This window comes from Stigmatopora argus, chromosome 22 (assembly GCF_051989625.1).
Source record: "Stigmatopora argus isolate UIUO_Sarg chromosome 22, RoL_Sarg_1.0, whole genome shotgun sequence".
Classification (NCBI taxonomy): domain Eukaryota; kingdom Metazoa; phylum Chordata; class Actinopteri; order Syngnathiformes; family Syngnathidae; genus Stigmatopora; species Stigmatopora argus.
Genome location: NC_135408.1, coordinates 12,105,375 through 12,122,766, shown reverse-complemented (window position 1 = coordinate 12,122,766; position 17,392 = coordinate 12,105,375). Strand labels below are relative to the sequence as shown.

At 56.5% G+C, this 17,392-nt stretch overlaps 2 protein-coding genes across 3 annotated transcripts; one reads left to right on the top strand and one right to left on the bottom strand.

Moving 5' to 3' along the window:
- Window positions 1–1,564: 1,564 nt before the first annotated feature.
- Window positions 1,565–8,507, top strand: LOC144067785 (tripartite motif-containing protein 3-like). 2 transcript variants are annotated; one of them, XM_077591731.1, is made up of 15 exons: window positions 1,565–1,824; window positions 2,681–2,870; window positions 3,572–3,701; window positions 3,886–3,990; window positions 4,415–4,566; window positions 4,642–4,924; window positions 5,018–5,116; window positions 5,193–5,345; window positions 5,416–5,797; window positions 5,856–5,959; window positions 6,151–6,318; window positions 6,389–6,557; window positions 6,921–6,962; window positions 7,358–7,569; window positions 8,019–8,507. In XM_077591731.1, the coding sequence occupies exons 1-15, from the start codon at window positions 1,728–1,730 to the stop codon at window positions 8,169–8,171; spliced, it is 2,439 nt and encodes an 812-aa protein (XP_077447857.1). In that variant the 5' UTR covers window positions 1,565–1,727; the 3' UTR covers window positions 8,172–8,507. The 2 variants fall into 2 exon arrangements, with proteins under 2 accessions (XP_077447857.1, XP_077447858.1); XM_077591732.1 differs by lacking the exon at window positions 6,921–6,962 and having other exon boundaries at window positions 1,567–1,824.
- Window positions 8,353–17,392, bottom strand: trim47 (tripartite motif containing 47). The gene is made up of 8 exons (XM_077591739.1): window positions 17,068–17,392; window positions 16,485–16,696; window positions 16,344–16,389; window positions 16,103–16,198; window positions 15,784–16,008; window positions 15,679–15,701; window positions 15,432–15,550; window positions 8,353–9,280 (listed from the first exon to the last, which is right to left on the bottom strand). The coding sequence occupies exons 1-8, from the start codon at window positions 17,248–17,250 to the stop codon at window positions 8,748–8,750; spliced, it is 1,437 nt and encodes a 478-aa protein (XP_077447865.1). The 5' UTR covers window positions 17,251–17,392; the 3' UTR covers window positions 8,353–8,747.

The following is a 17,392-nucleotide window of genomic DNA, read 5'->3' as shown; positions in this document are numbered from 1 at the left end:
GACAACGTTGCGCTGCTCATTTTTACTTTTTCCACTAGTTCGGTTTTCACATTGGTCAAAGGTGGCAAAGTTTAGTTAGAAAGCTTTTAATGTGAACGTTAACTTGATCATTATAAGATTGCAATGTGAATGGCAGCACAGTGGTTCAGTGGTTAGCCAGTTGGGCTCACCGTTCAGGGGTTGAGGGTTCGATCCCTCCTGGCTCCTCACTGTGGGGCCTTTGCATGTTCTCCCCGAGCTTGCTTGCCTGGGTTTTCTCCGGGTACTCCACTTTCCTCCCACATCCCAAAAGTGGAGTAAATTGCCCCTCGAAGTGAAACTTTAAAATGGAGAACTTTTGGTGATGTTTATTTCATTATGACATTTTCTGAGTGTCCTAGCGATTTGCCTACATATTTATTCTATTATTTTTAGATATGGCAGCAAAGTGAACATGACGGTTAAAATCCCATTTTGCGATGTTTGTCAAAGGAACAGATCCAGTTGATGTGGCCCTCGTTAACATTTGACATCATTTAGCTGACCTTCGTCCCCGCACACAATGACTACTAAACCCCCCCCTCCCCCTCTGGGAAATAAACACACTCGTATCCACGATTACGCAACGCGCACGTGATTCCCGCGCGCCGTATTAGCAGTGAGTGTGTGTGTTGGGGGGGGGGAGTTGTGCCGCGGGGCCGAGCTGCCCACCCTGAAATAATTTGTTCCTTTAAATATCCCAGCGAAGCCAATGTGTCGTCATCGAGGGGAACGTGCCACCGCGTCTTACGTAACGCCGGCTTCCGTCACCGCTCGTTTGGAGAGACGCGAAAGAGCTTTGAAGGCGTAAACCGCGTCCCGGTCGGTCCACTTTCACGCTTTAGTCCAACAAAACCGGACTTTTCCAAGTGCCTATTGGCAGACATGAGCAAGTCCGCCATTTTAGCCACTACGGTGAATTCCAATTTGAAATAACCATTCAAGGGACACCATTTTAACCCCCCCCAAAACCCTTCTTTGTTCCAATTGCTATGAATGAAATCTTTTCCTTTCATCGGTCGTGATTTTATTGGCTGGTTAAAGATTTCCTGATTTTTTTTTTTTGTGCCACTCTGTATGAATGTGAAATCAAATGATGAATTTTTAGGCTGAATAAATACAAATTGATAGATAGAAAAGAAATAAGGCATGTAAACAGTGTTTAAATCCTATTAATATACTATCATCTCTCCATGTATTCATATATACTATCCACATATATTTACAATTTAATGTCGGCATCCCCTTTAGATTTTTTTTTTCATTTAATGTAGTTGAATCTTGACATAGTCCTTGAAAGAAATTTTAACAGTTTTTCTTCAGCACTTTTTTACCATCATTGTTTTGATCTTGGGAACATTTGCCATGATTTGACCTGGCATGATAAATTAGCGCCATTAGCGTATGATTCCGCTCGGGCGATTCCTTCCCGACCGCCGTGCAACCACTCGACACAAATTGTTGGCCCGTGACGGCCCCCCTTTTTCCTGGCTTCCCAGCCAATCGGAGCGCTAGACAGAAGGAGGGGCTTCCCTTGTGAGTGTGTACTTGAAGTATTTGCGCGTGTGAGCACAGCCGTCAGGAGGACGGGAAGCGGGTAGCGACGGGCAGCGACGGGCGGGAAGGAGTTACCCCATTTTCTGCCGGGAATGACCTGACTCGCCAATGACGCTCGGCGAAGGTGCGCGTGTGGACGGCGGCGATGACGGATGCGAGATGGGCGCATCTGTTTTGGGGCCCCGGGGCAGAAAAACAGGAACCAGCCCATAGGAAGTAGTAGGATTCCATTTCCTACTGTCACTGAGTGTACGTGCCTTTCACTTAAATGGATTTTCATGTACTTCTTTTGCTCCTGGGAATATTTTGTGCTGACCCCGCTGGGATTTTTCACTTTTCTCGGCGATCGCTCTCCATTGTTTACAAAAATTGTTTAGTTTTTTGGGGGGCGGGGGGGCATTTCAAGTATCACTTTTGTTGGTTTGTCGCCTGCGAAAAAGAAATATTTTGAAATGTGGCCCTGCAAGCCAACTTATTTTAGCAAGCTGCTCTCACTGAGGCTAAATTTAGAGCCGTGTCATTGCCCGGTCAATGTTTTGTTTCGTCTGCTTCTAAACGGGATTTTTGACCGCTTCCCGACTTGCTCTCTCTCTCTCTCTCTCTCTCTCTCTCTCCACATACTTGGATTAAACCAGCGGCGGGCAAAGTTTTCCGACAAAGGCCGCAGTGAGGACAGGATTTCATTCCCACCAAAAGATCTTCTGTGTATTCAATGGATTGCAGTCAGGTGTTGTTTTTAAACCCAAACTTCATTGTTTCAAATATCCCCAAGCTTACGCGGCGATTGGTCGCCCGTGGCCGTCGGGCGTGCTTGTGTGTCAAGTGGCGGCGGGGGGCCGTTAATTCCGCCAGCGACAGATGTGCGGCTCTTTTGGACCGGGACGCTTTCTCCGTGTTTTTGCCGTCCTTCCCGTGTGGATGACGTAGTAGAGTGAAAGTAATGTCTTGCGTACGATCGGAAGAAGAATGTGCCTTTTGTCTGGGTCTGGCAAGCTCCTTGTTGCCATACTAAGCCCCCCGCCCCCCAAGAACCACAACAACAATGACGACTTTTGATCGGCTTATCCTATCGACGCGGCTTGAACTTTGTCGTTTTTTGCGGCAGGTTGTGAGCGGAGGCGGAGGCGAGCGGGCCTCCACCTAGCGGTCCTCCACCGACCGAGCGCCATGGCCGCGCGGGAGTCCGGCGGGACGGTGGTGCGGCAGATCGACAAGCAGTTTTTGGTGTGCAGCATCTGTCTGGAGCATTATCGCAACCCCAAAGTGTTGCCCTGTTTGCACACCTTCTGCGAAAGGTAATGCCTCGTCGCCCCGAGCCTTTTCAAAGTCTGTGACCGTGCGTGTATGCGCGTGTGCGCGTGTAAAATGAAAATGGTGTTAATCCTTTGTTTTGTGGCCCTGCTGTGGCTGGTTGAGCTCAAACGAGCCAAAAGGGAGAAAACTACTGGTGATGTTTGGTCTTCACTTGCTTTTCCTATTTATTTTTTGGGGAAGCAACTTCTTCTTTTTGACTTGGAATCTGAAGTTTAATTTAAAAAAAAATAGCAACGCCTTCGCTAGTGCGTTTATAAAAAGTTCAAAGTGTGACGCTAGCCTCGGCATTCCCACAGTATTAGCCACCTGTTGCGGTTCAGTAGCCGCCCCCCCCCCCCCCCCCCCCCCCCCCCCTCCCCTCGATTCCCTACACATTGGCCTGAATTGTGCCTGCTTGTGTGTGTTATGGGGTGTCCTGATTGTGAACCTCTTTTTCCACTTGCCAGTCATTTTTCCAAATCTATCCGTTCAAAAAATACTCTTACAAATCGGACATTCATTTCCCGGAGCTTTCGTCCAAGGCACTTCATAGGTTGTCTAAAAAGAATTGAAAAAAATCAAAAATGGACTTGTAGCTAAGACAACACGAACTGTCGGACGTCCATGTTTTTGTATCTGTTAAGAAAAGCGTGGTTGGTTGGGTGCCAAAAGTAACTGTGGGGTATTTCCTGCCTTGGCGCAGCTGCCTGCACAACTACATCCCGGCCCAATCTTTGACGCTGTCGTGTCCGGTGTGCCGCCAGACGTCCATCCTGCCCGAGAAGGGCGTCGGGGCCCTGCAGAACAACTTCTTCATCACCAACCTGATGGAGGTAGGCCCACGTAGGAGTGACATTTCTGCCGGGATGGCCGGCTTTATTCGGGGGCCCCCATCTTCCGGAATAGACCCCCAATATGTCGGAAGGGACCCGACGTAACGGCTACGGACGGAAGCGGTTTGGTCCCTCGTTAATGCGTTTTTTTCCCAACTTTTGAAACGCCAACGTGCTCTTTCAGGTCCTCCAACGAGAGCCCGAGTGTTCCCCGGCCGAGAGCCACGACGCCATCCCGACGTCGGTGGGCGCGGCCCAGGCGCTGAGCTGCCCCAACCACGAGGGCCAGGTGAGTGGCGGCGCGACCACACCAGCCTCGGACTCGGCCTTTTGATTGCCCGGAAGGTTATTGATAATTAGCATTTAAATAGTTGCTCAAATTCCCTAAATACCAACTGCGAATGACTATTTAGTCATACTTAATGCCCTATTAATTATTAGGCTAAAGAAAAGCTCCAAATTTCCCGGACTTTTATTGTTTGGGGACAACTCATGTACATACAAACTCTTCTACACTTGCACGTCGGCTCAGTGAAACTGCTCAGGGCCATTGTTGGCTTTGATTGATGCGTAGACCGTGTTGTTTTACCTTGGTTGGTCGCCGGTCTTTTGGTCGCCAGTCTTTTGACCACGACCAAAAGACCGGCGACCAAAAGACGGCGACCAAAAGACCGGCAACCAATCGACCTCACACGCTGCGTCGCCCCACGCAGGTGATGGACTTTTACTGCGAGTCGTGCGAGACGGCCATGTGTCTGGAGTGCACGCGAGGCGAGCACGGGGAGCACGTCACCGTGCCGCTGCCGGACGTGGTGGAGCAGCACAAGGCGGCGCTCCAGAGGCAGCTGGACGAGGCGCGCGCCAGGTGAGCGACCGACGTTTGTTGACGACGCGACCCCCCGACGACCTCCGGCAAATCTGTACCTTTGGCCCCGGGCAGGTTACCGCAGCTGACGGCGGCCGTGGACCTGGTGGGCGAGATCTCCCGGCAGCTGACGGAGCGCCGGGACCGGGCGGCGGCGGAGATCGGCGCCGCCTTCCAGGAGTTGGAAGGGGCCCTGGAACGGCGCAAAGCGGCGCTGCTGGCCGACCTGGAGAGCGTCTGCGGCGCCAAACAGAAGGTCCTGGAGGCCCAGCGGAGCGCCCTGCTCCGAGGCCGCGAGCAGATCCGCAGCAGCTGCAGCTTCACCGAGCGGGCGCTTTGCCACGGCGGCGCCGCCGAGGTGAGAAAAATTGTCTGGCAAAACATGGTCCAAACGGACAGCGAGCGCCCGGCCGGCCCCGGTGAAAATATCAAGTCATTTGGTTGCCTCTAGGTTCTTCTGCTGCAGAAGCAAATGAGCGAGCGCGTGGCGGCGCTGGCCATGCAAGACTTCCCAGAGACACCGCATCAAAACGCGCACCTCGACTGCCAGGTGGGCGCCGGCCGACCCCCCGCCGCTTCACCCCCTGGCTCTCGGTCCGACGGTCCCCCGCGTTGGTGGCCTTCAGGTGGAGACGGAGGGGCTGCGACGCTCCATCCAGAATTTGGGCGTTCTCCTCACCACGTCGGCGGTGGCGCACACTTCGGTGGCCACGGGCGACGGCCTGCGCCTGGCCACCGTGGGCCAGCGGCGCACCGTCACCGTCACCACCAAAGACAAAGTACGCGGCCCCGTCCCGTCGTCGCCCCGTGTCGGGGCCTGGGTGACGGACGCTCCTTTTTGACCGGCAGGACGGCGAGCTGGTGAGGACGGGCAACGCCCTTTTGAAAGCGGAGATCGCGGCGGTGGCGGGTCACGGGGGCCGGTCGGCCCCGCCCGAGGTGACGGACAACAAGAACGGCACCTACGAGGTGGGCTACGCGCTGCGCGGCGAGGGCGAGTACGCCCTGGCGCTCAGCCTCTACGGGCAGCCGCTGCGGGGGAGCCCCTTCCGCCTGCGCGCGCTCAAGCCCCGCGAGCCGCCGGCCACGCCCGACGGCGGCGACGTCAAGCGCCGCGTCAAGTCGCCCGCCGGCGGACACGTGCGGCAGAGGGCCGTCCGCCGGCCCTGCGGCATGCACGGCGCCAAGAAGAAGGAGAACCCCATCGAGGACGAGCTCATCTACAGAGTCGGTCAGTTTTTGTCAAAGGGGGGGTCCGGCCGTCCACTCCCGTTTGCTCTTTTTTTCAGGATCCCGTGGCCGAGAGCGCGGCGAGTTCACTAACCTCCAGGGAATTTCGGCGTCGGGGAACGGCCGACTGGTGGTGGCCGACAGCAACAATCAATGCATCCAGGTTTGCTTGGGTTTTTTTACCCCGGGATTCCCGTACCGGTGGCGGCCATCTTGGGTATGGCGACCGGCGGTCGAAAACTAGATGTGGAAAAGTTGAATCACGTAGCTTGAGCACGTTATTTGTCAGTAGTAGCAATGTGATTTTTAGCGACGTTGGTCCTCCTCACGATTTCGGCGTGCCTCCTCCTTTAGGTTTTCTCCAACGACGGGCAGTTCAAGATGCGCTTTGGCGTCCGGGGCCGCTCGCCCGGTCAACTGCAGCGGCCCACCGGCGTGGGCGTGGACCCCGGCGGCGACATCGTGGTGGCCGATTACGACAACCGCTGGGTCAGCATCTTCTCTCCGGACGGAAAGTTCAAGGTCAGACCCATTGGCGGCGCTTCGAAAAGGGTTAGCGGGCGTGACGTAGCGCGCCGTGGTCGCCGGGCAGAACAAGATCGGATCGGGCCGTCTGATGGGTCCCAAGGGCGTGGCCGTGGACAAGAACGGCCACATCATCGCCGTGGACAACAAGGCGTGCTGCGTCTTCATCTTCCAGGCCAACGGGAAGCTGCTCACCAAGTTCGGGGGACGCGGCGTCACCGACCGACAATTTGCAGGTTAGCAAAAACAAAAGGAATCCTGTTCAAAATACAATCTGAATGACTCGAGTATAAAAAAAAAATTCAATTTGAGATTGTGCCTAAAATAAAAGACGTATTGTTTGCTAAAACAAAAGAAAAGCAGCATCAGAGAAAACAAAGATGTCGACAAAATGTTTCTGCCACCATTCGACCGTTTTGGCAAAGTCGAAAAGTGACTTTATCGTGAGAAAATGCGCTGTGTTTTTCCGCAAATAATGGAAAAAGTGCTAACGTCATGTGCTATTTTGTTGCTGTTTTATTTTTTAAAAATCTCATTCTCTGGTTTTTCTTTCCATGTTTGTGTTGTACCGTTGTTCTTGTCTTTGTTTTTCCACTCAGACAAACTTCTTCCGAGCGTAAATAAGTCGGGCTCGGTCTTCAGTAAGTAACGTTTGTTTGCAGTCTGATGGGTCGCGCCGGCAACCCGTTTAGTAGCCGTCACGCCCCGATTTGAGCCGCAAACTAACCGCCGGAGAAAAAACTACTGCTACTGCACGACCACTCGTTTTTCACCAAGCTCGTGGAATTGGACATTTCCAATTTCCGTCATTCCACGGCTCGATAAACTCACGGGCGACCAATCCACTGACAGGGGGAGGGCTTGGCAGCCTGCGAACGGTCGCCGCCAAGCCTCCGAGTCAAAATGGACTGGACGTCTGTGGCGCTTGGTTGAAAATGGCCCGGAGTGACTGACGTGTCTCTAAGCCAATCGGATCGTCCCGTGAAATCTTCCAACCTGACTCACTTTTGCTTTTTTTCTTTCCCGCCGTTTGCAGGTCCGCATTTCGTGGCCGTCAACAACAAGAACGAAATCATCGTGAGCGACTTCCACAACCACTCCGTCAAGGTGTACAGCGCCGACGGACAGTTTCTCTTCAAATTCGGCTCTCACGGCGAAGGCAACGGGCAATTTAACGCGCCCACCGGCGTGGCCGTGGACGCCAACGGCAACATCATCGTGGCCGACTGGGGGAACAGCAGGATACAGGTAACGCAAAAACACACACAATTTATGGGGGGGGGGGGGGGCGCGCTTCAGTTGGCTGGCGATAGGAAACAAGGCCATATTTGGAAAGGGACTTCTTCCAAAGCCCTAACCCAGAACAGAACAGAACAGAAAAGGAGCAGGCGAGGTCAAAAGCCACCGCTAATCATTCCAATGAACATCAGACGTCAGAAAAAAAATGTATTTTTCACTTCTTGACTCAATGTATTTTAATTGGCGTTTGCAACTTTAATCTAAAAATAGCTCAACTCTGTGGACTGACGATTTTTGCTCATTTAACCCTTTTCTAGTTGACTATTTAAAAAAAAAAATGTTCATTGGCCTTTCCCATTGAAAATGCTAGCTGATGTTTTTTTGGTGCATGAAAGGAAGGGTTCAACGTCACACGGGTCGAATCCGGTCCAAATGAACGAAAATGCCCTTGTCTGAAGGTTTTCGACGGCACGGGATCCTTCCTGTCCTACATCAACACGTCGGGCGACCCGCTCTACGGCCCGCAAGGTCTGGCCCTCACGTCGGACGGACATGTGGCCGTGGCGGACTCGGGGAACCACTGCTTCAAGGTCTACCGTTACCTTCAGTAGAAGAACCCCAGCCCAAAACATAGCTTGAGAAAATAATCATCAGCACAGGTAAAAGTTAAGACTCTTTTTTTTTTTAATGGAAAATTTCATTTGGAAGTATACAAGTAAGTCTTTTTTTTGGAAAGAAAATAATGCAAGACAATCCAAAAATCATGTTTACGTCAAAGTAAAGGGCAAAAAATATCAAATATTTGCTCATTTTATTTTGCACCAATACTGTCCTTTAAGAGTAATATATGTATTTCATATTTATTGTTTTGGTGCTTGTGAGTGTGTTTGACTGAATATAGCAGCTGACACCAAAACATGAAGAATAAAGTTTCATTGTAAATATTACCATTTGCATAACATGACTTTTTAAAAGGACCCCCCCCATAACACAAAAGATCATCGTATACAATCATTAAAAGGCAAAAAGACAAAGTACGACATACTTTTTGTCACGTTTGAATGATTTAAAAAAAAAAAACATTTTAAAACCAAGTGATAAGGACATATTAAAACAATGCAAATATCAATTTAACCCCGAAAAAAAGTTCCCAAAACTCCCAAGTAAAAAAAAAACCAATGTTGTTTTCAGTAGTAGTGGCAGATGCGCAGACGGCTGCCCGGGTCGTTCTTCCCCGGGCTGAACAACGGGTAGACGGGCTGGTGGAAGCAGGTGTTGAAGACGTACAGCAGCTTCATGGTGACGGCGTCGTAGAAGCTGAGCAGGCCGCGGTCGTAATCCAGGTAGACGCCCACCCGCGGCGAGTTCCAGTAGTCGGCCACCAGCACGCGGCCGTCGGTGCCGGTGGCGTACAGGCGGTCCTGCAGGCACAGGCTCCAGTAGCCGGCGGCCGGCGTCAGGCTGATGAAGCCCTTGCGCTTGCTGCCCTGCGTGGTGACGCCCAGGTACCAGACGCCCTTGTCTCGCACGTCCACCTCCCAGTAGTGCTGCCCGCCGCAGTACTGCGCCGTGGCCAGCACGCCGCAGAAGCGGGTGAAGCGGGCCGGCGGGTCCAGCTCCGGTTGGTTGCGCGAGCGCACCTCCTCCACCTTGGTGTCGTAGTCCGAAATCAGCAGGTTGGGGTGCGCCGTGTCCGGGTCCAGCGTCAGGTTCTGCGGCACTGCGGGGAGAACGGCGTGTAAATTGCAATGACTTGATCGCCGGTCATTTGTCTGTGGGATTTCCTGAAGGGAGCACGTGGACAAGTTTTTGGGATACAAAGTGTTGTTATTATTTGCTTTTTGGATTCATTTTAGATGATAAAGCTTGAATTCTTAAGTAAAGAAAACTGACTTGCGTCCCCTAGTGAGACAACCCACCGTCGTGAGTACGTATATCTTTGCGCCTCTTCATTTAAGCAGAGAAATCTTTAGGTCAACTTTATCATAGATCTTGTTTGCCTGGGGCCAACTGTGGAGAGTCTCGACAGACGTCGCCTTCTCCAAGCGACAGGGACTGGGGCCAACTGAGGGGGGGTCCCGACACCGGTCGCCTCCTCCAAGCGACGGAGACTGGGGCCAACTGAGGGGAGTCTCGACACACGTCGCCTCCTCCAAGCGACAGGGACTGGGGCCAACTAAGGGGAGTCTCGACACACGTCGCCTCCTCCAAGCGACAGGGACTGGGGCCAACTAAGGGGAGTCTCGACACACGTCGCCTCCTCCAAGCGACAGGGGCCAACTAAGGAGAGTCTCGACACACGTCGCCTCCTCCAAGCGACAGGGACTGGGGCCAACTAAGGGGAGTCTCGACACACGTCGCCTCCTCCAAGCGACAGGGACTGGGGCCAACTAAGGAGAGTCTCGACACACGTCGCCTCCTCCAAGCGACAGGGACTGGGGCCAACTAAGGGGAGTCTCGACACACGTCGCCTCCTCCAAGCGACAGGGACTGGGGCCAACTAAGGGGAGTCTCGACACACGTCGCCTCCTCCAAGCGACAGGGACTGGGGCCAACTAAGGAGAGTCTCGACACACGTCGCCTCCTCCAAGCGACAGGGACTGGGGCCAACTAAGGGGAGTCTCGACACACGTCGCCTCCTCCAAGCGACAGGGACTGGGGCCAACTAAGGAGAGTCTCGACACATGTCGCCTCCTCCAAGCGACAGGGACTGGGGCCAACTAAGGAGAGTCTCGACACACGTCGCCTCCTCCAAGCGACAGAGACTGGGGCCAATTGAGGGGAGTCTCGACACACGTCGCCTCCTCCAAGCGACAGGGACTGGGGCCAACTAAGGAGAGTCTCGACACACGTCGCCTCCTCCAAGCGACAGGGACTGGGGCCAACTAAGGAGAGTCTCAACACACGTCGCCTCCTCCAAGCGACAGAGACTGGGGCCAACTGAGGGGAGTCTCGACACACGTCGCCTCCTCCAAGCGACAGGGACTGGGGCCAACTAAGGGGAGTCTCGACACACGTCGCCTCCTCCAAGCGACAGAGACTGGGGCCAACTGAGGGGAGTCCCGACACCCGTCGCCTCCTCTAAGCGACAGGGACTGGGGCCAACTGGGGGGAGTCTCGACACACGTCGCCTTCTCCAAGCGACAGGGGCCAACTGAGGGGAGCCTCAACACCCGTCGCCTTCTCCAAGCGACGGAGACTGGGGCCAACTCTGAGGGGAGTCCCGCCACCCGTCGCCTCCTCCAAGCGACAGGGACTGGGGCCAACTGGGGGGAGTCTTGACACCCGTCGCCTCCTCTAAGCGACAGGGACTGGGGCCAACTAAGGAGAGTCTCGACACACGTCGCCTCCTCCAAGCGACAGGGACTGGGGCCAACTAAGGGGAGTCTCGACACACGTCGCCTCCTCCAAGCGACAGAGACTGGGGCCAACTGAGGGGAGTCCCGACACCCGTCGCCTCCTCTAAGCGACAGGGACTGGGGCCAACTGGGGGGAGTCTCGACACACGTCGCCTTCTCCAAGCGACAGGGGCCAACTGAGGGGAGCCTCGACACCCGTCGCCTCCTCCAAGCGACGGAGACTGGGGCCAACTCTGAGGGGAGTCCCGCCACCCGTCGCCTCCTCCAAGCGACAGGGACTGGGGCCAACTGGGGGGAGTCTTGACACCCGTCGCCTCCTCTAAGCGACAGGGACTGGAGCCAACTGGGGGGAGTCTCGACACACGTCGCCTCCTCCAAGCGACAGGGACTGGGGCCAACTAAGGGGAGTCTCGACACACGTCGCCTCCTCCAAGCGACAGGGACTGGGGCCAACTAAGGGGAGTCTCGACACACGTCGCCTCCTCCAAGCGACAGAGACTGGGGCCAACTGAGGGGAGTCCCGACACCCGTCGCCTCCTCTAAGCGACAGGGACTGGGGCCAACTGGGGGGAGTCTCGACACACATCGCCTTCTCCAAGCGACAGGGGCCAACTGAGGGGAGCCTCGACACCCGTCGCCTTCTCCAAGCGACGGAGACTGGGGCCAACTCTGAGGGGAGTCCCGCCACCCGTCGCCTCCTCCAATCGACAGGGACTGGGGCCAACTGGGGGGAGTCTTGACACCCGTCGCCTCCTCTAAGCGACAGGGACTGGGGCCAACTAAGGAGAGTCTCGACACACGTCGCCTCCTCCAAGCGACAGAGACTGGGGCCAACTGAGGGGAGTCTCGACACACGTCGCCTCCTCCAAGCGACAGGGACTGGGGCCAACTAAGGGGAGTCTCGACACACGTCGCCTCCTCCAAGCGACAGGGACTGGGGCCAACTAAGGAGAGTCTCGACACACGTCGCCTCCTCCAAGCGACAGGGACTGGGGCCAACTAAGGGGAGTCTCGACACACGTCGCCTCCTCCAAGCGACAGGGACTGGGGCCAACTAAGGAGAGTCTCGACACATGTCGCCTCCTCCAAGCGACAGGGACTGGGGCCAACTAAGGAGAGTCTCGACACACGTCGCCTCCTCCAAGCGACAGAGACTGGGGCCAATTGAGGGGAGTCTCGACACACGTCGCCTCCTCCAAGCGACAGGGACTGGGGCCAACTAAGGAGAGTCTCGACACACGTCGCCTCCTCCAAGCGACAGGGACTGGGGCCAACTAAGGAGAGTCTCAACACACGTCGCCTCCTCCAAGCGACAGAGACTGGGGCCAACTGAGGGGAGTCTCGACACACGTCGCCTCCTCCAAGCGACAGGGACTGGGGCCAACTAAGGGGAGTCTCGACACACGTCGCCTCCTCCAAGCGACAGAGACTGGGGCCAACTGAGGGGAGTCCCGACACCCGTCGCCTCCTCTAAGCGACAGGGACTGGGGCCAACTGGGGGGAGTCTCGACACACGTCGCCTTCTCCAAGCGACAGGGGCCAACTGAGGGGAGCCTCAACACCCGTCGCCTTCTCCAAGCGACGGAGACTGGGGCCAACTCTGAGGGGAGTCCCGCCACCCGTCGCCTCCTCCAAGCGACAGGGACTGGGGCCAACTGGGGGGAGTCTTGACACCCGTCGCCTCCTCTAAGCGACAGGGACTGGGGCCAACTAAGGAGAGTCTCGACACACGTCGCCTCCTCCAAGCGACAGGGACTGGGGCCAACTAAGGGGAGTCTCGACACACGTCGCCTCCTCCAAGCGACAGAGACTGGGGCCAACTGAGGGGAGTCCCGACACCCGTCGCCTCCTCTAAGCGACAGGGACTGGGGCCAACTGGGGGGAGTCTCGACACACGTCGCCTTCTCCAAGCGACAGGGGCCAACTGAGGGGAGCCTCGACACCCGTCGCCTCCTCCAAGCGACGGAGACTGGGGCCAACTCTGAGGGGAGTCCCGCCACCCGTCGCCTCCTCCAAGCGACAGGGACTGGGGCCAACTGGGGGGAGTCTTGACACCCGTCGCCTCCTCTAAGCGACAGGGACTGGAGCCAACTGGGGGGAGTCTCGACACACGTCGCCTCCTCCAAGCGACAGGGACTGGGGCCAACTAAGGGGAGTCTCGACACACGTCGCCTCCTCCAAGCGACAGGGACTGGGGCCAACTAAGGGGAGTCTCGACACACGTCGCCTCCTCCAAGCGACAGAGACTGGGGCCAACTGAGGGGAGTCCCGACACCCGTCGCCTCCTCTAAGCGACAGGGACTGGGGCCAACTGGGGGGAGTCTCGACACACATCGCCTTCTCCAAGCGACAGGGGCCAACTGAGGGGAGCCTCGACACCCGTCGCCTTCTCCAAGCGACGGAGACTGGGGCCAACTCTGAGGGGAGTCCCGCCACCCGTCGCCTCCTCCAATCGACAGGGACTGGGGCCAACTGGGGGGAGTCTTGACACCCGTCGCCTCCTCTAAGCGACAGGGACTGGGGCCAACTAAGGAGAGTCTCGACACACGTCGCCTCCTCCAAGCGACAGAGACTGGGGCCAACTGAGGGGAGTCTCGACACACGTCGCCTCCTCCAAGCGACAGGGACTGGGGCCAACTAAGGGGAGTCTCGACACACGTCGCCTCCTCCAAGCGACAGGGACTGGGGCCAACTAAGGAGAGTCTCGACACACGTCGCCTCCTCCAAGCGACAGAGACTGGGGCCAACTGAGGGGAGTCTCGACACACGTCGCCTCCTCCAAGCGACAGGGACTGGGGCCAACTAAGGGGAGTCTCGACACACGTCGCCTCCTCCAAGCGACAGAGACTGGGGCCAACTGAGGGGAGTCCCGACACCCGTCGCCTCCTCTAAGCGACAGGGACTGGGGCCAACTGGGGGGAGTCTCGACACACGTCGCCTTCTCCAAGCGACAGGGGCCAACTGAGGGGAGCCTCGACACCCGTCGCCTCCTCCAAGCGACGGAGACTGGGGCCAACTCTGAGGGGAGTCCCGCCACCCGTCGCCTCCTCCAAGCGACAGGGACTGGGGCCAACTGGGGGGAGTCTTGACACCCGTCGCCTCCTCTAAGCGACAGGGACTGGAGCCAACTGGGGGGAGTCTCGACACACGTCGCCTTCTCCAAGCGACAGGGACTGGGGCCAACTGGGGGGAGTCTCGACACCCGTCGCCTCCTCTAAGCGACAGGGACTGTGGCCAACTGGGGGGAGTCTCGACACACGTCGCCTCCTCCAAGCGACAGGGACTGGGGCCAACTAAGGGGAGTCTCGACACACGTCACCTCCTCCAAGCGACAGAGACTGGGGCCAACTGAGGGGAGTCTCGACACCCATCACCTCCTCCAAGCGACAGGGGCCAACTGAGGGGAGTCTCGACATCCGTCGCCTCCTCCAAGCGACGGAGACTGGGGCCAACTGAGGGGAGTCCCGACACCCGTCGCCTCCTCTAAGCGACAGGGACTGGGGCCAACTGGGGGGAGTCTCGACACACGTCGCCTTCTCCAAGCGACAGGGGCCAACTGACGGGAGTCTCGACACCCGTCGCCTCCTCCAAGCGACGGAGACTGGGGCCAACTCTGAGGGGAGTCCCGCCACCCGTCGCCTCCTCCAAGCGACAGGGACTGGGGCCAACTGGGGGGAGTCTTGACACACGTCGCCTCCTCCAAGCGACAGGGACTGGGGCCAACTGAGGGGATTCTCGACACGTCGCCTCCTCCAAGCGACAGGGACTGGAGCCAACTGGGGGGAGTCTCGACACACGTTGCCTCCTCCAAGCGACAGGGACTGGGGCCAACTGGGGGGAGTCTCGACACCCGTCGCCTCCTCCAAGCGACGGAGACTGGGGCCAACTGAGGGGAGTCCCGACACCTGTCACCTCTTCCAAGCGACAGGGACTGGGGCCAACTGAGGGGAGTCCCGACACCCGTCGCCTCCTCTAAGCGACAGAGACTGGGGCCAACTGAGGGGAGTCCCGACACCCGTCACCTCTTCCAAGCGACAGAGACTGGGGCCAACTGGGGGGAGTCTCGACACCCGTCACCTCCTCCAAGCGACAGGGACTGGGCCCAACTGAGGGGAGTCTCGACACCCATCGCCTCCTCCAAGCGACGGAGACTGGGGCCAACTGAGGGGAGTCTTGACAAACATCGCCTCCTCCAAGCGACGGAGACTGGGGCCAATTGAGGGGAGTCTCGACAACCGTCGCCTCCTCCAAGCGACAGAGATTGGGGCCAACTGAGGGGAGTCCCTATACCCGTCGCCTCCAAGCGACAGAGACTGGGGTCAACTGAGGGAAATCCCGACACCCGTCGGCCCCTCCAAGTGACAGAGATTGGGGCCAACTGAGGGAAATCTCAACACCGTCATCTCCAAGCGACAAAACCTCACACGGCCGGCTTCAAACGGACCAGAAGCCTTTGAGGGACTCGCTAAAAGACCAAAGGCGTTCCCCAAAAGAGTGGCAAGAGGAACTCACTGGTATGCAGCACGTGCATCATCTTCTTCCACATGATGAGCTGAAAGGGCCCCGAGAAGTCGGTGAACTCGGTGGGACTGTCCGCCGGCTCCACCTCGGGCAAGTTCCCGTGGACCACCCTGAGAGACAAAATGGACGGAGTTGAGAGCGAGGAATGCAAGTGCCCAAATCGAGGTGTACTGCAACTTGTCTTGGAAAAAAATAAAACCTTGACATTCCAATCAAAACAAACACGGAGCAGACTTACTCTTCGAAGGTCTTGCACAGGCTCTGAAGCAAGACAGGAAAAGACATTCCGTCAACGCGCCCATTAACCCTATCTTTTTTGGGGAACGATCGGGCGGCCGGCGACCTGAAAGGTGGTGTCTCCGCTCGCATGGGCGTGGACCTCGGCGACGTGACGTTCCACCACCGCCGCCTCGGCCTTGACGCTGTCCAGCTTGTCGTCCAGCGTGGCCAGGGCCGCCGCCTCCTCGGCGTCCAGGCTGTCCAGCAAAGAGTCTCGCTCGTCCAGCAGGAACTGGACCAAGGCGCCCACGTCCGCCTCCACTTTGTCTTTCAAGCGCTTCTTCTTCATCTAGAAAGAAGCCGACGTGCTTTTCCTTTTGGGACCGCCTCGCCAAAGCTGAGCCGGCGGACGTTTGTTCCGCGGGGGGGGGGGGGCGCCCTACCCTGACGTCGTTTTTGGTGCGCTCGTCGGCCGCGATGACTCTCAGGCACTGAGACCTGAAACGGCTGAGGTTCATCAGACGCAGCTGCAACTCCGCCTGCCAAAACCCAAACGGACGTTCCATTGCTATGAAGAATTTGAATGGATGAAGGATAGCCGCTTGAGATGAACCATCTCATTTTCCAGGTTATCCTAAGACAAGCGTGCGTGAGTGCACGGTAAAACAAAAAAAAGAAGTTTACCTTCATGTCATGGGCTACCTCCGAGACCGGAGCCACCTCGTGATTTCTGAAAAGAGGACAAGCCATTCAGGAACACCGATAGACGTCCGATCCACGTGGACGGGGACGGGGAGGCCCGCCCCGGTTTGCACGAGCGCTGACCTGTGCACGCGGGACTCCCGACACACCACGCAAATGGCTTCCTCGTCCATCTGGCAGTACAACTTGAGCTCTTCGCCGTGCAGCTCGCACTTGCCGTCCATCTTGAGGGGCTTGGCGGGGCGCGGAACGGAGCTCAGGCGCTCCAGGTCGTCCATCTTGGATACCAGGTTCTGAACCAGATAGTTCTTGGTGAAGGTTCTGTTGTTGAACACCTAACGGGGAGGGAGGGACAACCCAGATGAAAATCGCCACTCGCCATCAAACTAACAGTGTTACCCCTACTATGAATGAACAGCAAAGAGCATTAGCAGCCTTTCTTATGTAGTAACCTACATAAGAAAGGCTGCTAATGCGAGCGCATGTTTGGGGTCGATCTGCCTCGTCTATCACCGTCAATGGCATCCGAATGAGTGAGAGCAATTCTTCATAGGAGCAAAAGAAACGTATTCCAAAGAAAGGGCTGGCCTTGAAGATGCTCGCCAAGGATATGGGAGGTTGGCGATCGCCATACGAAATCACAACAAGCGCAAACTATTGTTTTTATTGTGATTTAGGATATATATATATATTTTTTTTACCGCACCGATCGGCACTCTGGACACTGGTAGCCGTGGTCGCCGCCATTTTCGTCCCAGCTCATGCTGATGCAGAAGCGGCAGAAATTGTGTCCGCATCTGAGGATGACAGGCTCGGTGTAGTATTCCAGGCAGATGGGGCAGGTTAGTTCCTTCCTCAAGTCGTCGCGAGACGCCGCGGCCGTGGCCATTTTGTCTGTTCTTTCGTTTGGGAACCGAGCGACCGGACAATCGAACAACAAGTGCTGGCAGCTAGACTAAGCAAGATTGATAAGGCAGGCCAGTAACCAAACAAACACGGCAGCCGGAAGCCGGAAGCCGGAAGACAAGTGC